The sequence below is a fragment of the Diabrotica undecimpunctata genome, chromosome 5, assembly GCF_040954645.1.
Source record: "Diabrotica undecimpunctata isolate CICGRU chromosome 5, icDiaUnde3, whole genome shotgun sequence".
NCBI lineage: Eukaryota > Metazoa > Arthropoda > Insecta > Coleoptera > Chrysomelidae > Diabrotica > Diabrotica undecimpunctata.
The window spans coordinates 63,085,641-63,112,320 of NC_092807.1; the positions used below are offsets into that span (position 1 = coordinate 63,085,641).

General features: G+C 33.3%; 1 protein-coding gene across 1 annotated transcript; it reads right to left on the minus strand.

The window, feature by feature from the left end:
• Positions 1-1,202: 1,202 nt before the first annotated feature.
• Positions 1,203-26,383, minus strand: LOC140440641 (tetratricopeptide repeat protein 12-like). Its single transcript, XM_072531013.1, has 4 exons — positions 25,984-26,383; positions 13,871-14,019; positions 1,512-1,755; positions 1,203-1,447 (listed from the first exon to the last, which is right to left on the minus strand). The coding sequence occupies exons 1-4, from the start codon at positions 26,264-26,266 to the stop codon at positions 1,389-1,391; spliced, it is 735 nt and encodes a 244-aa protein (XP_072387114.1). The 5' UTR covers positions 26,267-26,383; the 3' UTR covers positions 1,203-1,388.
• Positions 26,384-26,680: the final 297 nt, after the last annotated feature.

The window sequence follows — 26,680 nt, forward strand, 5'->3', positions numbered from 1 at the left end:
GAAGTAAACCAAGTCCACGATGTGTCTGACCTCACGTTTGAGGAATTCATGGGTGCCTATGGAGGTACCGGTAAAGCGAGACATGGTGTTACCACTGAAGAAAAGCAAGATCTACTCGCGCTCCCCGATGACTACTCGCTGGCCCTTACCATCCCGGCCAGTATCAAAGACGCACCAGGGTTGGCATCCGTCTTTCGAAGGAAGTTTGGTCGAGTTGCAGAACTTCAATGCCAAGAGCCAGCTTCCGGTAAAACCTTGAAACTCCAAGATGCATCACGTTACCTTTTCTACCTGGTAACAAAAGACACTGCCCGTGACCAACCTACCTACCGAGATGTATGGGAAGCCTTACTTCAATTGAGAGAGCACGTACTAGAGTCCGACGTGCAAAGTTAGCCATGCCAAAGTTGGAGTGCCGCCAATTAGATTGGAGGGTTATCCGAAATATGGTGGAGGAGATCTTCAAAGACACCGAAGTCCAGGTGTTAGTCTGTTGCAATCCGCTAAGTATCTTGTGCGGAGAGAAAACCGTCCCTTGTCATTTTTATACAACTGGAAGTTGTAAAAGAGGGTCCAGTTGCCGATACCAGCATACAGTTCCGGTTCCAGTCCCGACAAGGTTCCAGGAGGAACCATCTTTTAAGAGGGGGCAATGTTACGATAAATATACTGGCCTAAATTTTATGACTAAATATTCTGTTTTGTTGTAGAAATTTCGGTGGAAGTCTAGAACCAAAATTATGGTGAATGAGCCCGGCTAAGCTTCTCGATCTTTCGATGCAAGACAATGCGATCTTTCGATGCTGTTCTCGAATATCAGGATTGCTTATAAAATAACCGAACTTTGATTGAAGAGGACAGTTAATAAAGAAGACCCGCGGCCGCGATATTTATTGTTACGCTCGCCTAAATAAATTATGTGTATTATTCGTTTAAATAAATTGATATAAATTATTGTGCCTTTTAATGAATTAAGATAAGAACAAGACATTATAAATTAAATAGACATAAATAAATATCATTTCAATATTCCCAAATATAGTAATCTAACGCTGACAATTGTGGGAATCTTGGTGGCCAGAGAAACGGGCCTTTATTAGCATCCATCTATCGCTAAATATTTCATCAAGAAATGTGGCGAGTGGCGACTACTCGAAATATATATACAAATATAGAATATATACAAAAAATAAATACCGTACTAATAATAATATACCAGAATTTATTAACTTAAAACATACTCAATTCTATTCTACATCATTACATAATACGTAATTACATTACATTAAAACATTTGCTTAAAGTGTAGTTATTTTGAATGCCTTTGTAATATGAAATTTTATATGTAATGTAATAGTAATTTTACTACAGATGAAGTTTTGGAAATCCTATATTATCATACTCTTTTCACTTTGCTTGTACCCATTTTCAAGATTTTTTATGTAATCTAAAAAAAATCATTCGTAATTTTTTTTACTATTTAACAAATTTATTCCTCTTTCGAATCTCACCTTCTATAAAATCCTTGTCATTGGGATTTCGCTCCAATACCTCTCTTATATCTCGTTCATATTCTTCTTTATTGTTTTGCAAAAAATGTATCTTTATCAACAACAACCATGACTTCAGACAATCTTCATTTAATCGTAGAGCCAGCTTCAAATCTTGTTTAGCTCTTTCGTAGAATTTAAGATTAAGGTACGTTAGTGCTCTATTATTATATAATAGTACACTGTCTTTAATTTGTTCAATTGCCTAAAAATATTGACCTCATTAATTTCTCCTTGCTGCAAGTAGTTGTATAACGCATTGATATAATTTTAATTATTTTTATAAAGTCTTTTTCATTTGGGATTTTTTTTTAGGTAGCTACTATTATTAAAAAGTTATTATAGTAGATATTATTAAATATTATGTTTATATGAGATTAAGTCTAATTGTAATGAAAATTACATTTTTAACTAACTGTTATTTGAAGTTTGGATTTCCACATCGGAATACGTTTTCAAAAAAATATATTTTAAAAATTTCTGCAAAAATGTATAGCCAATAATTTGTTGTTAGGGATTCTGTTTTTTCAAAATTGAGGGTTGGGTTTCTTGGCATCGATCTTGTAGGCGATAGCATACTTATGATTAAAAAAATTGAGGGTGGTGTTTTTACCCTCGGAATGTCGAATTCTGATTGTTTTATGTGTTTTCTTGCATTACATGTTTGTGTAATGTGTATTTAAGTAGATTATATGTTTCTCTATTGTGTGACTTTCTGTATTGATATGACTTCCTATTACTCCGCAATTGTTGGTATATTTATGTTAGTGACTTTAGTATTGGTAACCAAAGACTGTAGATTCTACTAATAAGTTTGCTACACATTTTTTTTTATTAAGTAGGATGAAGGCTGCTTCTTTGTATTGTACCTTGTGCTCGGTGTCCCAGCCTCGGCCTCGGCATGTTTGAATATCTGAGATTTGTCGAAGTCTCTGTTCTGGATTTATGTTTCATACTCGTTTATCCTGACACTTAGTGGTCTTTCTGTTTCTCCCACATAAAAATTGTTGCAGTATTTTATAGATTTTTTTCACCATAAGCATGCTATCGCCTACAATATCGATGCCAAGTAAGTTAAATGAAAGCTGCTAAAAACTGAAACAAATTGGTTAAGGGAGGCAGTCTCAACAGAAAACGAGGCAAGCCAAAGGGCATACAGATGGCATACCCATCCCTAGGATATTTTGCTACAGACTTGTACTCTGTAGAAATAAAACAACAAGGTTCAGTATTGAAGCACATCCATAAATATCATAAGAGTATATACAAAGAAACAAGAAAAGAAGAAACAGCACAATTATATGAAGAAACAACAAACCCTGACTAAAAGTAATACAAGGGACCACGTTTTATTTCGTGGAGATTTAAACGCTCGTGTAAGAAATCTACCAATACCATTAATAATTAAAACTTTTGGTAAGGATTAATCAAATGAGAATGGGAAAGAATTGACATTTAGCAACCGTTGGCAACCTAAACTCAACACCTTTTTCTGCAAAAAAGATATACATAAATACACTTGGATCACAAGAGGTCAACGATTCATCATAGATTATGAAAATATGGAAAACCTTGAAATAAAAAGTACGAAGTTCTATAAAGAGAGCAACATCTACTAAAACAATTTTTTATTGGTATCTAAAGGGTGATTCATTTAGAGGTACTTTTTTCAACAAGAAAAAACGAGGAAAAAAATTAGTTTTATTTAAAAATATTTATTATCATACAAAAGAATCATTCTTTACAATTACTTCTTAAAGATAATTTCTTTTAAATGTTGGCCATGACTACGATTAAGTTGATTCATTCTAAAGTTCCATTTATCGATGACTCGTTCCAGCATTTCGATTGGTATTTCACTAATGACCCGAGTAATATTGGCGTCCAATGCCTCAATAGTATCTGGTTTGTTCATGTAGATTTTGGACTTTAGGTAGCCCCAAAAGAAAGAGTCTAGAGGTAAGATGTCACAGGATCTAGGCGGCCAATTTACTGGTCCAAAACGTGAAATAATTTGTTCACCGAATCGTTCTCGCAATAAAGCCATGATTTCACGGGCTGTATGGCAACTGACGCCATTAAGTTAGAACCAAATGTCGCCGAGACCACGAGCTTTAATTTTAGGTACTAAATAGTCCGTTATCATGGCACGATAATGGTCTCCATTCACAGTAACATTCTGGCCGGCCTCTGTTTTAAAGAAATATGGACCAACGATTCCACCAACCCATAAACCACACCAAACAGTTGTTTTTTCAGGGTGTAATGGCAACTGGCGCCATGAACCTCTTTGGGTTGTTCATCACCCCAAATACGGGCATTTTATTTATTAACGTACTCATTAAGCCAAAAATGAGCCTCACCTGAAAACAAAATTTTTCTCGAAAACAGTGGATCTTCCGAAAGCTTATCAAGAGCCCATCGACTGAAACGGTGACGACTCGGAAGGTCGGTCGGCTTCAGCTCTTGCACTAATTGAATTTTGTATGCTTTTAAACCAAGATCCTTACGTAAAATACGCCAAGTTGTTGCATATGACAAGCCAAGCTGTTGAGAACGGCGACGAATCGATTCTTCATTATTTTCGAGTACACTATCCGTTACCGCCGCTATATTTTCTTCAGTACGTGCTAAATGTGGTCTATTTGGTCGCGTGTTATCCAATAATGAAAACTGGGTTTCAAACTTACTAATCGTAAAGCGAATTGTACGTTCGGTAGGCCGATTATGTGGACCATAGATTGCTCTAAGCACACGAAACACATTCCTCACAGAACTCCCATTTTCAAAATAAAACTTAATAATTTCTAGACGCTGTGCCGGGCTAAGTCTTTCCATCGTGAAATGTCAAACAATACTGAACAAAAGCGAAATGTCAGTTTGACAGTATTCATGCACGATCTCCAATCAAATCCCCACCAAAAAAAGTACCTCTAAATGAATCACTCTTTACAATGGTATCAATAGCTTAATCGAAGAAATTAAAAGCAAACAAAACTGACTAAACCCAAGACGTATATAAAGTGCATCTACTCCAAGAAAAAAGCAGGAGAAATATATATAAAAAATTTCACAAGTCCACATCTATCACGAGTTCCAACTAATAATGACGTCAAAAGGGACAAAGAGTAAAACACACAAAAATATGAAACCACGATTGTGGAACGAAGAACTACAAATAGCGGTAAATGGGGGACGGAATGGTTATCTAGAACTTTACAGAAAATCATACAATAAGTTAAAGACATATACAATCAAAACAGATCATCGTCATCTAACACGAAAAGATCACCAAGAATTTTGGGTTAAATTTATTACTGATGTCGAACGAATGACATACACTAAAGTCAGACATTAAAATATAAAAGCATGAGACATTTAAATCAGAAAGAATAATATGTGGCCAAACTTAAACATAATCAAAGAAGACCAATGGATATACCACTACAAAACACTCTGACGACAAAAACAAGAAGCAATCCGAAAATATATGCAAAGATACTAAAGATTAAATTAAAGGTGCCGTTCGAGGTACTGATATAAGAACAAAATAGATTCCGAAAAAGGTTATGCAGTGACAATATATTTATAACAACTCACCGAGAAACGCAGTTAAATTAACCTAAGAACCCATATGGCATTCATTGACATCGAAAAAACTTTTGACCGAGTCGACCGAAATAAAATTTGAAAAATGATGAATGACAAGTATTGGCATGTCCCGCAAAACAAAAAACCAAAAAAGGTATTTTGATGGAAGGCAACCGTATATACATATTTCTGACTATTGGTCGTCTTCAGTACGGTGCAGCCAAGTTAAAAAAGGAGCATGTTAACTAGGGAAGGGATCACTACAGGAGCAATGCGGCCAATTTGTGGCATTAGAGTTAGAAGTGTTGTCGCATTGCTCCTGTGGTGATCCTTTCCCAAGTTAATATATATTATTAACTTGGGAATATTATATATATTCATAATATATATGAAATGCAGGCATTCTCGCAAAAGCCTAGTCATTTTCGTAATGACTTGGCAGTTTGTATAACGTTTTCATTTTTACGAAATGACTTCAACCTTTTAGGCATTTGCGAAACTACCGGAAACGATAATTTCATGATATCATGGGTAATAATTCTATTTTGAAACAGTGTTGCAAGTTAGGCACAGATCATATAATATAAAAAAGGGAAGAGAAAATGAATTAAATTATTATTATATACTTGTATTTTTGTATAATTATTTCTGCATTTTTATTGTTTTAGGCCTCTTTACGAAAATCACCCAAAGCATTGTTTCGATGGTTTTTAAAAGGTGCCAAATATTCTCTAGAATCAAGGACATTTGCACTGACTTTAAATTTTTATTCACCAAAAGAATATGATTTTGGAAGAGCTTTTAATAATTCATTTAGGAAAGGAAAACATTTTTTTATATTATATGATCTGTGCCTAAATTGCAACACTGTTTCAAAATAGAATTACCGTTTCCGGTAGTTTCGCAAATGCCTAAAAGGTTGAAGTCATTTCGTAAAAATGAAAACGTTATACAAACTGCCAAGTCATTACGAAAATGACTAGGCTTTTGCGAGAATGCCTGCATTTCATACTTGCCTACGACATATATATAATATATAATATATAATATATATATATATATATATATATATATATATATAAGAGTAAGAAAAAAGAAGTACTTGTGGCTCGTTTGGAAAAAATATATAATTATGTTTTGGATGGGTTGGATAAGATTAATAATAATTTTTTCAGACATCTATTAATGATGAATAAATCTTCTTTTTTATTACTAAATAAAAAAGAATTTTTAAACAAAATTTTAGTTTTTGGCAATATAATTGTGAAGAATAAAAATTTTAAATTGGCTTTGGTTTAATTATAAATTATAATGCTTATAATTTAAACAACAATTTTTACATTAAAGATTAATTTGATTTTAGTTCTTTCATTAATAATTTCCAATTACCACAAAATTATGTTTTAGTTAGTTTTGATGTAACATCTCTTTTTACCAATTTACCTTTAGATTTAATCATAAGTAGTGTTGAAAAACATTGGAATGAGATTTCGCAACATATTAATATTGACATTTCATTTCAAAACACTTATCAACTTTGTTTTTGATTCTAATATTTTTATATTTAATGGTGCCTTTTATAAACAAATTTTTGGTAGTCCTATGGGATCTAGTCTTTCACCCATTCTAAGTAGCTATGTCATGGATGATGTTATCAGTTATTGTATCAACAATTGCACTTTTTTCATTCCTTTTATTAAAATATATGTCGATGATTTAGTTTTGGCACTTCCTAAACACAAAATTCATGAAACAGTCAACATTTTCAACAATCATAATCAACATATACAATTTACAGTTGAGGAAGAGGTAGATAATTATCTACCATTCCTTGACATGAGAATTTTAAGAAATACAGACAATATGTTGGAAACCAGATGGTTCAGGAAACCCAAATGTAGTAATAAATTTATAAGCTATTACTCTCATCATCCAAATAAGATGAAAATGAACCTTATAACAGGATTAAAAGAACGTGTTTTAAAGCTTTCTCATTCAGATTATCTACAAGAAGATCTTCAATTGTTAAAAAATATTTTAATTGAAAACTCCTATCCTTCAGATATGCTTTTTTCTAATATTGTTAATATAAATAACTTAACACCATATTTTGCCAAATCTCAGAACATTGTATCCAACAATCAGAACATCTATTATCATTCACTACCTTTTATACCATCATTAACACCTAAATTAATACAAATACTAAAGGTTATTGACAATATAAAAATAGCAACAAAGAACATCAAAATTATTTCATCATTATATTCCAAAACTAAGTATCCTATAGACACATTAGATAAAACAAATGTACTCTACAGCATTAGTTGTACTCAGTGTGAAGCTGAGTATGTTGGTGAGACCGAAAGAAATCTTTCAAATCGCATTATTTCTCACAAAAGTGATTGCAGAATTAAAAAAACCATCTTGTGCTTTGGCAGAGCATGTTATCGATAAAGACCATATTATGGATTTTGATAACATTAAATGTTTATAAATTATATAGTATTAAATGTTTATATAGTATTAAAATAAATTTTTGTGTAGTGAAAGTAATCAATTCAAAGGGACTTTTTTGGAAATGGTTTGTATTAGCAAAAGTGATAATAATTTAAACAAAAGATCAGAAATTCAAAATCTAAGTAAAATTTATAATTATATTATTTCTTTGTAGTTTATAACCTGTAAAATATCACATTTTGATTTAATTTTCCATATATTTGTTACATTTTTTCAGACATCTATCAATGGTGAATAAATCTTCTTCTTTTTTGTTATTAAACAAAAAAAAATTTTAAACAAAATTTTATTTTTGGCAATATAATTGTCAAAAATAAAAATTTTAAGTTGGCATTTATGACATTAAGGCTTATTTGTAATTGGTCGCTATTCTAACTTATTTATAAATTCAATTGTTTTTGTGTTAACAAACTATTTCAAAATTATATTAAAATTTCAGAGAAACGTTTATTAGATAAGAGAATTTTTATATTAATTCTTTTTGAAATATGTTAGCAGCAATTTTATTAACCAAACTAATTTTATTTTTCGAGTTAACAAAAAATTATAACAATAGCCCTTTTATTGACTCCAACCCATCCAAAACATTTATATATTTTTTCCAAACGAGTCACAAGTACCACTTTTTTCTTACTCTTGTATATATATATATATATATATATAAAGGGGATAAAGGAAACATGGAGTTGATTCCAGTTTACTCCAATTAGCCTTTTCTACTCAAATCCTATATATATTTACTATATATATAAAGGGGATAAAGGAAACATGGAGTTGATTCCAGTTTACTCCAATTAGCCTTTTCTACTCAAATCCGACTCTCACCTTCACGTTGGTATCCCCTGTAAACCGAGCAACCCAACTGAAGATCCGGTATTCAAGCCGGGTGGAAAGTTGGGTCGAGAACTGACGAGAGCGGGTGAAATGGCCCTCCGAAAAGCGGTTTGGCGTTGGGTTAACTACCCAATCCTGTAAAAGCTACAAAGAAAGAAACCGGACTGTCTAACCTACGACGAACTCGCAAACGAAATAAGGATAATGATTTAAAAATTTGAACATAGAACGTAAGATGCCTTTATCAGCTTGGAGCCACGGCTCTGCGCATACAAGAAATGAATAAAGCCAAAGCAGATATCATTGCTTTACAGGAAATGAGGTGGACTAGCTCAGGCATCCTGGAAAAAAGTAACTGCAATATTTACTACAGTGGACGTCCTACCTGACACGAATTTGGTACCGGATTTATTGTAAGCAGCAAGGTCAAACATAGTGCAATCGATTTCAAAGCTATTGATCATAGGATATGTCGAATAAGACTTAAAGAGAAGTTCGCTAATATTAGCATTATTCTGAAGCTATTTTCTTGTGGCATTTTAAATTAATTACTATTTAAATGGGAATAAGCCACAATTAAAGGTTAAAATACGTTTATTGACGTTTCAATTTCCACTTCGGAAATCGTTCTCAAAATACAAACATTAGTAAATTGATTTAAATTTATTAGTATTATTAGCATCCATGCTCCAACGGAAGAAAAAGAGGATGATGAAAAAGACATGTTCTATGAGGAACTAGACCGAGAGTACAATGAGTGCCCAAAAAATGACATCAGGACCCTTTAATGCCAAAGTCGGAAGAGAGAATATATTTTCGCCCACCATCGGAAAAGAGAGCCTACACGTAGACTCTAATGATAACGGTCTCAGAATCATAAACTTTGCGATGTCTAAGAACATGGTAATAGCTGGGACACGATTTCCTCATAAATATATACATAAGGGAACTTGGAAATCTCCTGATAATGAAACGATTAACCAAATAGATCATATAATCATGGATGCAAGACACTGCTCAAGCACAACTTATTAGATGTTAGGTCTCTTAGAGAAGCAAACATAGATAGTGATCACTATTTCGTTAAAGCACTATTTAAAGAGAGAATATCCAATTTAAAAATGAGATCAGTAGAAGGAGAGAAAAAATCGACATTAATAAACTAAGAGATCCCGACATTAGAAATGTATACAGACAGCAAATAGAAGATCAAATAAGGACAAAAAACTTAGAAGAAGAATAAGACATTAACCAACTATGGGCTACAGAAATCGGTTGAAATATTGAGCAAAACCAAGTCAGAAAAAAGAAATCATTGGTTTGATCTTGAGTGCGAAATGGCCACAAATAGAAAGAACGCAGCATATTAAAAAACTATCGATGCAGGTTGTACACGAAGAAAAAAAGTATAGACGTCTTAGAAGAGAGGAAAAACGTATCCATCTACGTAAGAAGAGGGAATACGAGCAGAACACTCTCAATGAGGTACAAAGTTTATTCGACAAAAATGAAACTAGGAAATACTACAAATCCTTAAATAATAGCCGTCGAGAATTTAAACCAAGATTAATAATTTGTAGACACTAACGGGAAAATTTTACATGATAAAAACTCAGTTCTTAACAGATGGGCACAACATTTCAGAAAACTTTTAAATATAAACGATATTGAAGGAAGTTACAACATAGAAAATCAACAAAATCTACAACGTCAACTACAAAGTGAAGACCTAACAAGAGAAGAAGTGTCAAATGCCATCCTAAAACTCAAAGACAATAAAGCCCGAGGAATCAATGAAATCTATTCGGAAATGTATAAAAAAGGTGGTGATCAACTTTTTGCAGCAATCCATAAACTAATAGTACTTATATGGCAGAATGAATTGGTACCAGAAGAGTATAAAAAGGGAATATTATGTCCGTTGCTTAATACTTTCTCGTTGCTTCCTCGTCTATATATGTAAATAATACCAAACTTGAGCAAGTTGATAAAATCGTTTACCTTGGACAGCAATTAAATTGTAACTCAGAAAGTCACGGCGAAATTAGATCTAGGATAGAGCAGGTTAGAGCGGCTTTTAGAAGGATGTCCAAGGTGTTATGTAACACAGACCTAAAATTGGCATTGAGGATCCGCCTACTTTGCTGCTACGTGTTCTCGGTCTTACTTTACGGTATCGAGTCCTGGACTGTCAATAAAATCGATCTAAATCGCCTTGAGGCTTTCGAAATGTGGTGCTATACAAGAATTTTAAAAGTTTCCTGGGAGGAGTAGATTCGAAACTTCACAATACTAGAATGTCTCAGCAAGACTACTGAGATAATAAAAAGCATCAAGCAGAGAAAGCTGGAGTATTTCGGACATGTAATGAGAGGTCCAAAATATAGGTTGCTACAAAATATCATGCAAGGAAAAATAACAAGCAAACGCAGTCTAGGACGAAGAATAACCTCATGGTTGAAAAACTTGCGAGATTGGTATGGTGTTGATACAGGCATGCTATTTAGGGTGGCAGTGAATAAAATTAAGATAGCTATGATGGTAACCAACGTTCTGAAAGGACATGGTACATGAAGAAGAAGTTGCTTAAAAAGGATGATCAACTAGAGTGTAAGAACCATAGAGGCGATACTCTGTTAGCATCTGCATATAAAATCTTCGGCAATGTATTGTTTGAAAAACTTAAACATTTTACAAAGGATATTGTTGGTCAATATCAATGTGGATTTACTGCTGAAAAGTCAACTACACATCAAATTCAAGCACATACGCAGATTCTAGAAAAGTCACTAGAATATAACATAGATACACACCATCTCTTCGTCGACTTCAAAGCAGCATATGACAGTGTAAAAAGAACTGCATTATATAATGCAATGATAGACTTTGGGATCCCACCTAAGTTAGTTAAGTTGACCCAACTAACACTGCAAAATGTAAGCTTATGCGTTAGAATTGAAGGAGAAAACTCTACGTTCTTTGACATTAATAATAATGGTCTAAGACAGTGGGACGCTCTGGCATGTATCCTCTTTAATATTGGCTTGAAAAAGACAATCAGACAATTAAATATTAGGATGAATGGTCTAAGACAGTGGCACGCTCTGGCATGTCTCCTCTTTAATATTGGTTGAAAAAGACAATCAGACAAGCTCAATATAGATTAACATTTTCAAAAAAAGGGGGCACGAGACGCAGAGGACGACTACGAAGGAGATGGATTGATGATGTGGAAGAAGACTTACAGATTCAAGGGTCAGGAAATGGAGGGAAGTTGCCAGGAATCGACAGGAGGCTCACCATCGACGGAATAAACGAACCGTCCTCTGTTTCCAGTACCAGTAATGCATTGGTTACTAATCAGTGTACTAGTGTCTGGGGGCTCGGAAGCACTGAAGAAGACATCGAAGAGGATGTCGAAAACTCGGCGCAATGATAATCGACGCGGTTCAACCCGGAAGACTGTTGAGTTTAATATTAATAATAATTCCTTAATAGTAATTCCTAGAGCTAAGATTAATATTACTAATCTTAGCTCTAGGTTTAATATATATATATATATATATATATATGTATATATATATATATATATATATATATATATATGTATATATATATATATATATATATATATATATATATATATCTAACGGGGGTCTAACGATTTGAAAGATATGCACTTAGAAAATTAATTTTTATTGATTTATAATATTAATAAATTATAAATAAATTATAATAAATAACTTGAAAGTAATCCAGTAATTAATACATAACTAAATCTTAAATGTTCGAATTGTAGCCCTTGTTGTATTTGATAGTAACCCAAACGTTGTACAAATTCTTGTAGAACCTTGTTTATGCTTTCTTGAGAAATATTGTTTATTTCTTTACGAATTCTTGTTTTTAAGTCTCCAATATTTGCGGGTTTCGTGTTATAAACAACATTCTTTAAATGTTGCATAAAATAATCCGAAGGATTAAGGTCTGGCGACCTCGCTGGCCAATCCACCTGTTCGGAAAAATTTCGTTTAGGTACCTTCGAACATCTAAAGCATAATGCGGAGGCGCACCATCCTGTTGAAACCATAAACTTTTATCAAAACCTCCAAGATTAATTGTACTGGGGAATAAATTAACTAAAGTAGGTACGAGATGTCGATCAGATAGCCAAGCGGGCTAGGCGGCCGATTCTCATTCGTTTCACTGTCGAATGGTTCAGTGGATGTGGGTACGAGCCCCAGTTCGGTTTACGGAAAAATAAAAAAGGTTAACGCAGCAGTTTAAAATTCTAGATGAATCTGAAAGAACTAGACTTTTTTTTTTCAAATTAAATGTGTTCCTTGAAAAAAAAACAAAGAAAATGTCGTTTACCAAAAGTTAATCCAATAACTCGAACTCGAGATATTGTAAAATTAGTGCAACATGGTTGCAAAATAAATATTTTTTGAAGCTTTTGCGATCGTAACTCGACTTCTTTGCACGCAAATGATCTTTACAGCTTAATTTATAGAATTTTAGACAAAATTTGTTAAATTACTTTATCTTTATTTGTATTAAAGAGTTACCCGTTTGAAGTTGTAACTTATAATTTGTATTAAAACATTGTAAATTAATTTGTTTATTAGGACTTTTAGCAAATTTGAACAATAAACATTTACACTTAAATTAACAGTAATGATAGAAGACCTCGAAAAAAAACATTTTCAGCTTAGTAAAATGTTCGTAGGTTTATTTTTGGCCAAGATATACATATATACAACTTTATACGGTATAACAAACGAATAAATATAATTTTGTTTAAAACTATAGAAATTAAGCTTTAAAATGAGTCTTTGTAAAGGTCATTTGGATGAGTAGAAGCCGAGTTGCGATCGAGGAAGCTTCGAAAAAAACTTATTTTGCAATTGTTTTGCACTAATTCTACAATATCTCAAGTTCAAATTATTGGATTATATTTTAGTAACCGCCATTTTCTTTTTTTTAAGGAACAAATTTGATTAAAAAAATTTTTAGCTCTTTTAGTTTTCGAGATAGAGCCTTATAAACAATTAAATTGTTTATAACAATGTTTTGACCACTCGGATCAAAATTCACTCTCGAAATTCGTAATCAGCAGTAAAACAAATATAAAAAAAATAGGTAAACCCATCAGAATTGAATAGGCCACGGTGACCCTTAGCTGGTTCCTAGACTAATTTTGTATTAATTACTGTTTTGTCAATTTTTTACCAGATTTATTTTAATCAGTTTAGTCAGAATTATTAATTATGACTTTAATTCTTTTGAATTAAAGGGAAACTTTTTTAAAATTAACATTAAAAATAATATTAATATTGGGACATAATGATTTAACGATGCAATTAAATAAATCCTACCTTATTATATAAAGTTAATGCCTTTTCGAATTCCCCTCTTCGGAATGCAAGTGTGGCTTGTTTTTTAAAAGTCTCCATTTTTTCTTTCCTTACCATTTTGTCTTTGTACCTTAGATTAGAATCTTTTTCAACTTCTTTCATAAATGCTTCTAAAAAGGGATTTTAGCTTAAAAAACATTATCAAAAAAATATTTTTAACTTATGCATTATTTTATTACAGCAGGACAACGCAACGTTTGTTGCTTAAATACGTTTTCCCGCTTATATTAAGTCGAATTTACATTGGCAGATATATCTAGGCACTATTATAGTGCCTTCTGTTGGTTAAATACGGAAGGAAAATAAAAGAGGAAAGAAATTTTGTAATTGGCTCATACATGGCGCAAGTAAAAACTTATTTCTCTATTAAACAACTGTACTAAATCTTAGACGGCGTAAATCTTCCTCTTCATTTGCCAATGTTATTAAATGGTGAATGAACTGGGTATAATAAGATAAGAGGGTTGCCAACAAATTTTTTTGTTAAAAGGGATCCTAGATATAAGAAAGTTTGGGAAACACTGACATAATAGTATGTGTTGCCTGAGTTATTACTGGATTCTGATTTCCGCTCTGGCCTTCAAACACCGGTGTTGGCAAGTGTGCTTGAACATTATTGCAGTATACAGGAGGAAGAGGACTTGTGGATATAAGTGAGAAATTAGAACAAAAACTTATTTTCATAATCAGGCTGAGACATCTATTTTACATGGCGTGATTTTCGCAGTAGATGACACAATACCGATTAACCTAAGGGAACAAGAAATGCGAATAAATCATCTTTCTAAGGAAGACAAATGCGTAAACCTGTACATGGACGATATCCGAATAAAGTCAGCCAAGACTAGGTATGTCGACAGTACAGCGTTTAACTATTTGTCGACACCACGAAATATATTTTCCGAGACAGGTGGATTTCTACCTGTCATTCAGGATCAGGTAACTCAGATCAAAAATTACCTGAAATATATCATAAAAGGTATATTTCAGGCAACATTTGCTGCAACTGAGTGTAAGTAGTGGATGTCCTCAACACAAAACTAATAAACTAAAATGACCTTCGAATGATAAATAATCTATAATATAAGCAGTAGACACATATACGCATTAACGAACATACTTCAGGGAAGTTCGAAATTAAAAGAGAGGTACGACAGGGGTGTGTATTGTTGCCACTATTGATAAACGCATACTCTGAAGAAATTATGAAAACAGCTCTCGAGGGCAAAACAGCTGGAATAAAATTCAATGGAATACGAATTAAAAACATTACCATTCCATACAGAGGTTAATGAACAAGATAGTTGAGTCTGAAGAAGAATATGGACTATCAATAAACATCAAGAAAACTACATTTATGAGGTTATCTTAAACCCAAAATAATGGTGAAACTTAATAATTAAAGAAATGAAAGTTTTAATACAAAAAGTACGAACGCGAAGATGACACGTACAGAAGAATGCTACTATGAGAGAAAGCAAAGGTGTGCCAAATGTGTAAGTGAATATAAATATATTACTTATATGTAATAAATATAGAGACTGAACCAAAATGCGTCAATTGTGGCACAATCCAGCAAATTATAAGATTTTGTATTTGATAAGGGAATGTAAAAACTAAAAATAAGAAATATGTTTAAAAATATTTTAGGCAATAATCAAATAGGTCAGAACGACACAATAAACACAGTCTATGAAATATTCAACTAATAAATCATACAGCCAAATAACAGCCGATACTACTAAAGCTACAACCAGTAAACCAAGCATTGAGCAAACACTAGAATTAAATATTAATGAACTAAACAAGATGAATGAAGGACAGCAAATTATTGGAATACGGTGCCAAAACAGTTATGTCCATACAAAAAGAAAGGAACTGCTAGCAGCAGTTGAAGAAATCAAAGTGACGTTATCAATAGGCAAACATAGTTATTGACCTACCGACAGACCCAAACAAGATTTCAGATCTCATTAACTTATCTACAAATAGATAAAGGGTGGGATATGAACTCGTGAATTTTTTTCCAAATGAATAAAGGATGGGATATGAACTCAGATCACTCACCCATTGTATTATCATTAAGTAAAAACATTATCTGGATGAGAACGGCGCAAGATAGACGGGGTTGGAAACATGAGGAAGAGGCCTATGTTCAGCAGTGGACTCTTGAGGCTGGATGATGATGATGATGAAAAACATTATCAGAAAAGAAAGTATAGTATATTCTACCAATTTGTGACACCAATTTATATTTGACAATTTCGTATTTCGTTCATTCTCTCAATTTCCTAACCTTCCCATTGTAAACACTATTGATGACGGTACAAAAAGAATTGAACATGGACACATACTAATGTGCCCTTCATAGCGACTTTTTTTAAAAACAAACAGTACAGACAACGGTTATTCGCTCCGTGCGTGACTGACGCGACACCTACCGCCTTCATCTGACAGTTTTGGACCTACCAATTTTCAGGTTAAACATATGACATATGTTTGACATTGTTAAATACATGCGAATTGACAATTATTAATAATTAACTTTTTAATTATATTTTTTTAGTTTATGTACAAAATAAATGTAGTATTAAAAACTGGGTTTCTCAAAATTCATCATAATATATCTTTTCAACCACAAACGGAAAAGAAAAGGAAAAATCTAGTACTGGTAAATCAAGTTTTCCACGTGAAAGAGCATATATTTAATAACAGTAATAGTAAAAGTTATAATATAAAAGCTAAAGTCATCAGTCACTCTGCAGTTAGCTTGAAGCCTTATAAAATATCATTTAAGGTAAATTATTTAAATTTTTTTCTATTTCAATTGCATAAAAATGAAGTTATGTGATATTTACTTTTTCATATTAATAGCACGGATCCATCTTTTTCTTTTCTCTAATTTATATGTAATCTTTGGGAACCTATAAAAACTTCACTTACTATTTTTGCTATTATTAGCACAATTAAATACGCAATATCTATTTGCACACATTTTTGATAAAATTTATGCGTAAAAAGGTAGGGCCAATTTTGTCATATTTCGCCGCTACGCACGCTGGCATCGTTTCAAAGTACCCCTACCATGGTCACGCACGGAGCGAATAGGCATATAACATAAAAGGACAGAGAGTAGGAAATACTACAACTAAAGTTCTACCATTTCGCATTCACACCAACACTGTCTGGAAAAGGCAGTTTAAATTTTTCATTTCGTATGTTTAAATAATTCCCCTAAAATAGATCTAATAATTGGGTTTCGACTACTTAAATAGAGAAGAGAAACAATGTTCTGCGGCAGTATGATTTTTTGTTGGAAGATAACTTGAAATAAAAATTTTAAGGCTTCATAATTATACCGACACTGAAACATCAAAGCGGTTAAGGTCATCAAAACTGCTGTCACATTCAAATGAATCTGTTTCTGCAAATTTTATTTTATATAGGTATGCGTTTACTTAACAAAAAACATTCGTAAATCGAGTCAGATATCAAATGCAGGACAATTATTCCATGTGGCAGAAGATCCAGAACCCTTCGCAATGGTGATCGGATAACTTTGATATGTCACGTGATGAAGAAGAATGCATTTACTATAGTATGTCCAAAAAGTCATCTAACGTACATAGTATAAATTTTCCGAAAGATGGGCTGTCTCTCGCTTGGAGGAGTAGATGGAAGAGATGATATATGTTGCAATAAATCAGATTAGTTATTTCCTAGCAGTTAATGTGGTTATAATTAGTGAGCTCTGAAAGATTAACGTAAGAGTAGATATTTATTGAATATCTCATAGCCTGTACCTACTTGGGTTTTTGGCCATTCGGAGAAACTGATACTTTACTTTAGGGATACTCCCACACCGGTTGCAAATAAATGTATCCTAATAAGTTTGTCGCAGTAGTACTCGATTAGAAAGAGTTTTTTGTGTATTGACAGCAAAAATGGCGAGAAATGTTTTAGATATTAATCAAGTAATATTTAATTGTATTCTTATTTTACTGCTGAAAAAGTTAATGGAGGTCCTTTGCGATCAATTCAATCCGTACATAAACGTGTATGTGATGTGTATTAGTGAGACAAATGTCAAGTCAGTTTTGAAAAACAGAAAAGTGTAAATAGTGAAGTAGAGGTCACACAATACAAACCTAGACCACACCCTAAGACTAAAGATGTTGAGGGTTGTAAGTTTAAAATTCGAGAGATTATACATAAAATTCGTTAAAAGAAACAGCATGGTTATGAAGAGACAGTGTTAAAAAAATTAAAAGACAGAAATACATTCGAAATTTCCAGAGAAAGTATCTGGAATGTTTTCGAACAGATTGGGTTTAGGTTCAAAATGGACGGTAATAAAAAAAGTCTTGTGTAAAAGAGCCAGAGTCTTTCACAAAAGAATCTAGTTTTAAAAAACTATAATAATTTTAAAAAAGAACAATCTTCATTTATTTATTTAGACGAAACGTTGATTTTCGCTAAAGGTAGAATGAAACGGATTTGACAAGACAACGAGTATAAAATCCATAAAACACACTAATACTGATTGTACTGAGGAAAAGAAACATATTATATTGCATATGGGTGAAAAGCATGGGTTTATTGACGAGCGGATCATGTGTTATCGTCAAAATCAAAATCGGCTGATTTTCACAATACGGAGATGTTTGTGAAATGACTGAAAGAAAAACTGCTTCCAAGTTTACACGAACCATCTTTTATAGTTTTGTATAATGCCTCATGCCATTCGGAAATTTTAGTAAGCAACAAGCAACCAACAAATTCCTGGACAGCATAAAATAAGATAATGGTTAACGAATTAAAATATTTCATTGTCTCATGATTTGTTCAAGCCGGAATTACTACAGTTAGCCAAAAGGAATGAAAAACCAGAAATATTTATAGTAGATGAGATTATACATAATATAGTATTAGACGTAATGTGTTAAGACTGCCCCCTTACCATTGTGAATTAAATCCCATTGAACATATTTGGAGAATATGCACAACTTAGTACGATAACTATATTGGAAGTATCGGTTACAGTGATGCAGCAGTTTTGGAAACGTGTCAAGAAGCGTTGAATACAGCTACTTCTGAAAAAAATGTGCTGAAATGTAAAAAGTTAATAGAAGAATGTTGGATGCATTAAAATCGCATCGAAGCAATTAACCCAGTGATCATTTATAATCCAAATGAAGATACCGACGACAGTGATTATTAGTATGGATCTAATTTTGGGTTCCACTGGTAGGTAAGGTGGGTAGGTAAGATCTATTACTGTAAGGTAATATGTTTTCATTTTCTCAATAAGAAAAATTGTAAGTGTTATTGTTATTATTTAGTCGGGTAATACTTACCACAGTAATTTAGAAACAATAAAATTTGAAAATTGTCTTCTATTTTTGCACTAATAATTATGTACCTAAATTATTTCTCTATTTATTTATTTCTCTAAATTAATGTAAGATACATTATCAGTTAAAATCGTATTTTTGTTTGTCTTGAAAATCGTGAAAATATGCTATTAACTCTCTCAGCACAGCGGACCGTTTAGTCAAAGCTTTTATCCATATTTCAAAATAGTCGCAAAGTCGCGAAATGTACTTTAAACCAATACATATTAAACAAACAAATTTATCGACTGGAATAGCTGTAAACTAAACCTAGAACGAAAAAGAAAAAGTATGTTTCGCTTCACAATGAAGAACAGCTAGAAGAATAAGTAAAAATATTTGCAAAGAATATTCAGCAGGCTACCTGGGAAAGTACACCAATGATACGATAGAAAACAAAGGGACATAATAATCCCAAGAATATTATAGATGGTTGACAATTTTTATAAATAAAAATCCATGCAGATCCATCCATATAATCCATCTAAGTCTATGATTCCATACACATATCATTTTCAATCTAAAAGTAAAACTAAGAAACATAAATAGAGGATACGACGGAATAGATAAGAAAATGTAGCTGAATTACTTTTTCGTAACATCAGTATTAAATAACTCAAGTAAACAAGTATAAAAATTTCCTTTTTTTTTATATTTCCTATATTTTTTATAGGAAAAAATTGTAACCGCATGCGATTATAAAACATTTCATAAAAAATTTAACTTGTATGGTTAAAATATTTTTATGAGTCACAGTGCTCTAATTGCGTCGCAAAGTTCTCGAACTCCTTATCTGTATTTTCCTGGAAGCTTCTGCTACAGTGCTAATTCATCATTCGTACCTTCGCTAGAATTCTAGAATAGATGTTCGTGTATATAAACTGCTCGGCTCCTTTGAATAGACAGTAATTAGACAAATATTTTAAATATTAGTGTATTTATAATTATTGAGATATTTGTTATTTAGTGAGCTTATTTTGTAGTTAAGTGCCAGAAGAAAGTGGGATTAAGTGAAAGAATATATTGTCGAAAATTTATATAGTGAAAACAAGAAACAAGACCAAAATGGAAGAAATTCGAGATATGATTGCCACCATGGAACAACATCGTCAAGAAGAAAAAGAGGCTGACGAAAAACTGCAAGAATAAAAGAGAAACGTGGACAAGAAGCTGAAGAGAAACGTCGTCTGGAAGAAAAGAAAGTTGAAGAGAGACGTCATCAGGAAGAAACAGAAGCTAAAGAAAGACGTCGTCAGGAAGACAAAGGGTTGCTCGTGAGTCTTATATCAAAAATAGAAATCTCAAAACTGAGTAAGGAAGATATGAAAAGAGAAATCGAAAAGACAACGAAAACTCTTGAATATATCCGCCTATAAATTAAAAGGACCCAGAAACTGAGAGTTGAAACTAAACCAGAAGTGATTTGTTTCCCTGACAACGAAATAATTAAGCCTCCTACATTTGACGGCCATACTTCCTAGCCAGTGCATACAAGACAATTCTAAGCTGCTGCACAAAATAATGGATAGAGCTATGAACAGAAACTAATAGTTCTCATATTAATACTTCGAGGTAAGGCTGTCGAAATCCTCCAAAACATCCCAGATGACGCACAAAAGAAATATGAGACAATCATATAGACTCTAGAACTAAGATACGGCAACCAATATTTGAAGCAAGTATACCAGAGTTAACTAACAGTGTGTATCAAACGCTCCAATGAATCTGTGCAAGAATACGGAGTGGAAGTTGAAAGGATGGCACGACTCGTTTAGCCCGAAGCCCTGGAATAGTATCTACACCAATTCACCATCCAGTGTTTCCTTGATGGCGTGCGCTATGTAAATTTCCAGTAGACATTACAACTAGGAAGAGCACGCTAGCAAATATGGGAGGACGCTATTGTCGCAGCATTGGAGTATGTTTTAACGCAATTCGGGAAATATCCCGGCTCAATAGCTGAATCGTTATAACAAAAACATCAAGGGCGCCAAAGTGCTACGCTTGTGGATTGGTAGGCCACCTTCAACGTGATTGCAGAAAACGTATAAGAGTAGAGGACAGAAAATCGACTGGCAGGCTATTCTCACCACAGATACGTCGTCTTAGATTCTCAATATCCACAATAAGACAAAGCAGCGATAGTGTAGATGCCGATAGACTTCTCAATAGTCACCGAGCAGAAAGAAGTCATGCCGATTCTGCGAGCATTAACAAGAACAAGGGGGTCAGATGCGACAGTTGAAAATCATAGAGGATGGAAGTAACGAAGAAGCTCTAACCAAGAAAAAACTCTAGGCTGAGCAGAAGAAAGATCCAGATCCAAATCTAGTTCATGAGCAGAAGAAAGATCTAGATCTTAATCTAGTCCGTGAGCAGAAAAAAGATCCAGATCTAAAGAAAATCCCTTGAGTGGCTGGACAGCGGAGCTAGGCCACAGTGGCAGGAGATGGCAAATATGGGCGAGCAGCGAAGAGCTACTGGCCTCAGTGAAATTCCTTGTGTCTGCAAGATAACGTCATCACTTGTAAATGGGACAGTCCAGAAAGCACATCCAAAAGGATGTGCTTTCAGAACTCCATTATAGCCGCTCCGGGGGCATTTTGGGATAAATAGGACTCTTTCCAGGCGAAAGGCGAAGCAGGAGACACGCCTTGAGTAAATTAGCGGCCTAAAGGATCGACTGGTTAAGGTCAATTTTGCCAGGAATAAACTAGAACTCACCAGTGACCAGATGAAGGTTAGGTTCGATCAGAAATCCACTCCTGTTAGTTTCAAAGAAGATGATGCAGTTAGGCTTAACCAACCAAAGGTCTAAACCAAAGTTTAAGTCCCAACTTGCAGCGGCCCTGAGAGGAATCGTACCTGATTACTAAGAAGATAAACGAGCTTGTATATAGGGTGCAACTGACGTCTATATACTGAGAAGCGAGAGACTGTCCTTATGAAGGGCAGAATCCACCGACCTGGTCCACTTAGGTACTGGCTCTGGTGTAATAGTAATTTTAGAAGTCTAATTAACCACTTTGTCGGCAACGTTCTCAAACTCCTTATCCGTACTTTTCTGGAATCTCGTGTTAAAGTACTGATTCATCATTCGTACTTTTTCTAGAATTATATAACAGATGTTCCTGTATATAAACTGCCCGACTTCTTTGAATAGACAGTAATTACACAAGTGTTTTTGTAAGTGATGCCCAAATTATTGTCGGCCATAAATATTAGTGTATTTATAATATTATTAATGTGATATTTGTTATTTAGTGAGTATATTTTGTGGTTGAGTAAATTAAATAAACTTAGTTTAACTACGTGAACTTCACTTAATCCCTCAACCCACAGAAAAACTTACAAATATATAAAAACTTTAAAGATGAATACAACGATATCCCCAAAATCTAACCACTGATATGTTAAAACTCAAAAAAAATATATAAAGTGCATCATGATAAATTTGGGGACAAAATAAATGCCGAAAGATCCAAAATTAAATTAACAGGCTAATATTAAAGCAATAATATACAGAAAGTAGAAATAAAACTATTAACTGTTAGTCCAATATAAGAAAAAAACAGAGTCCTGTAGATTCCGCCATCCTGGGCCTTCATGTAAATTTGGTTGATCTGGACGTTCAGATCTAAGAGGGGAGCAGTGTAACGAAATAGCGTACCTCCGACGGATCACTTGTCACAATTATCAGAAGGATGTCTACAGAATATACGATCGGCGAGGTTATCAATAGCGGCACTGTCCTTCGAGAAAATACTGATGCGACAAATAGAGAGGGAGTACTCCAGATGATTCTCGAATAATACCTTTGGTATTTATATGAAGCGCTGTTATGAGTAAAATTAGTTGATAAGATATTACCGTATTGTAAGCTTAAAAATAAATGGTCTTAAATAAATTAAAACCGCTCGTTTTATTTTTAAACCCGTTACAGTATTAACTGAAATTTTGAAGAAACATTTTAAATTCAGTACAATAATACATCTATCATTACTTGAAATTGAAACAAACTTGTTCAAATCAGTTAAAAACTTTTATTATTTTATCCAAGGACTTCTTGCTTTTAAAGTTGACAAGTGGCGACTTATTGATTTTTAGTGGTACAGTATAGAGAATATCTTTGTCATTACGTTAACAAATAAATTCTTATATTAATTTAAACAGATCATAATCACAAAATCTGCTCTTTGAGCAAAATGGAGTACCAATAGGTAGGGTAAAAAGGGTACCCCATTTTACCCCATCTATTGGTACGCCATCTTACTCCATGAGAATATGTTAACATTATGACTTATTAATTTTATTATAAAACTAATATCTTATTTTATGCAAGTTTCCAAAAAAATGTTAGGTTTTGTTCTAGAAAGTGTTTACCTACAAAAGGAAAAATGATCGTCACAAGTGGTCAAAAGAGAGCATGCAATAGGCTGTAAATGCTGTAGTAACTGGTGAGATGGGTTACTACCGAGTATCAATTGTATTTGCTGTTCCTCAGACAACTTAAGAACGTCATGTCAAAAAACGAGATAATGCAAGTTATCCTGCTGCAAAAGTTTTAGGCGCTAAAGGCCTGTTTCACTCCTGAACAAAAAGTAGAACTTGTTGCTTATCTTAGAGATATGGAAGCAAGATTGTTCGACTTGACCATAAAAGAATATAGGCATAGGCAATTTGCCTTTGACCTTGCTGATAACAATAAGATTGAGCATCCCTTTAACAAAAATCATAAAATGGCTGGATAGGAATGAATGCAGGGATTTTTAAATAGGTACAAAGAGTTGTCAATCAGAAAGCTCGATTCACCGTCAGGTGTCCGTTTGATGGGATTTAACAAAACAATTATTTAAACTGTTAGAAGAAACTGTCCAGAAATATAAGTTAACAGCAGAAACAATTTTCGACGTAGACGAAACAGGAGCTACAGTTAATCCAAAGGGGGTTTCTAAAATCATAGCTTCAAAAGGAAAGCGCCAAGTTGGTGAACTTGCATCCGCCGAGAGGAGTGAAACTATAACTGCAGAAATTTGTTTCTCTGCTTCAGGAGCCTACATGCCTTCCATGCTTATATTTCCCCGAATGCGAATGTAACAAGAATTTTTGGATGGCCTAGTGCCTGGTGGATGGGTTGAGCTTAATGAAAAAGGGTGGATAGATAAGCCATTATTTTTTTCATAGTTTACGAAGTTTGTCAAGTATTCTAGAACTTCAAAGGATTCACCGGTTCTGCTTCTGCTAGATGGTCATTCATCACATATGAAAAATCTAGATGTAATTAATTATGCGAGTGAAAATGGGGTGAAAATTCTATGTCTTCCACCTCATTGCACGCATCGTCTACAGGCCTTAGATGTTGCATTTATGAAGCCATTAAATGCATATTATGACGATAAAGTAAAAAAATGGCTTAGAACACATCCTGAACGAGTAGTAATATTTCAGTAAATTTCATCCTTATTCAGTGTCGCATACATATTTAAGAGCAGCTACAATGGCTACTGCGATAAATGGTTTTAAAGCAACCGGCGTGTGGCCTGTGGATATGACCGTTTTTTCTGAACCATATTTTGTGCCATCAGCTACAACTGATATAGAAATTAACCCCAGTAGACCTGAAAATCAAGTAGATCCTATTGTACAGTCCATTAGAGGAAAAACTCCCGAGCCTCAACTAGAGTCGCCCATTAGATAGACGCCCGAGTCGCAACCCTGATCCTCCAAAGAAAGTGACTATAGTTTTAAGTTAGTAAGTCCCAAAGCTATAGTAGCAGTGCCTAATGTAAATCAATCCCAGAAACGCGTTTCAAGAAAAAGGCAACACTGCCATTTTTACGCCTTCGCCTTGCAAAACAGAGAATTGGTACAGGAAAAAATGCAGGCTATAGAAGTGAAATCAGCAAAAAAAAAGATAACCGATGATGAAACCAAATCACAGATGAGTAAAAAATCGAAATTGAAAAAAACATCAAAAAAAAGAGTCAGATTTAGAAGGCGAACATAGTGACCCGGACTATTTGTACTGCGGGGACTTATTCAAGTTACACAGAAGGATGGATAAGCTGTTCCAGTTGCCATAAATGGGCTCACAATTCATGTGCAGGTGTAGAAGATAAGGATGATGAAGCAGTACTTATATGCGAATTTTGTCAATAGGCTTTTCTTCGTTTTAATTTCGTACCCCTTTTTGCCCTATACGATAAGCATAATGGAGTAATTTACATTATTTTCTGTTTTTTCATATAATAAGAAAAACTTTTACTTTTTTTAACTTGAAGTTATATTAATAAATAGTTAAGTACTACTATAACAATATTTTTCTTATTTCAAGACTTTGAAAGTTACAGATTTGTTTTAAATCACGATTTAAACCTTAAGTACCCCATTTTGTCCACCTTCCCCTACTAAATTATATCAAACTGACACTGTATCCTATTTAGTGGAATAATTTTATTATGGAAATTTACTTTCACACTTCTTATGTTGCACAGTAAAATTTTCGTTGTCGCGATAATCAAAAACAGTCGTATATTCATGGAATAGACTGTATACCTACATTATCGTTTTGAAAATTATAAGATAAACGCAGATAGGTATTAATAACAAAATGACATTCTTATAAAAGGTTAAAAACAAAAAAGCTTACTCAACGACCAAGAGATAAAAAACAAATTGTACCTTGTGACATGGTATTTGGATCTTTTTGCTCATACTCTAGAACTTTCTTGTTAATTAGTGTTCTTTCATTTTTAACTTTTAAGTCTACATTATCATCTATATTCAAATTCTGTTCATCGTTGTCTTTGAGATATCTTTGTGCTTCTATGTTGCCAATTTCTTGTATTTGTTTATCCTTTGAAGCCAATTTTTGTACAATACCATTTACTTCGCTAACTTTTATCATAAAATTATTAAACTCTTCATCTTTACAAAGGTATTGTGAATCGTAAAATTTTGACATCTTAGAAATGACCGTTAAAAATATCCTTTAATATCAAAACTTCGACTTGGGATCTTGAAAATATTTTAAATTGATTGATCAATATGACAACACAAAACAGCAAAACGAAAGCGACTCCTTTAGTTCATTTCTAAAATAATTAAACAGAGCTGATGTGAAGTTGAGGACATTGCTCATAGGTGGAGGCCTAATTGCAGATTATTTAAAAGTGCAGAGCAGAGAAATAAGTAGATAAATATTATTACGATTACTATAAAAAATTTTACTATCAGTTATTCTTACTAATAATACTTAATATTCCTTCACATTAGAAATAATTTGTTTGAAATCATCGTTAAAATAGAAGTTAATGCCAGCCTATGATGGTGGATTTTGAAAATGTGATTTCTAATAAAAATTACAAAAAGGATTATT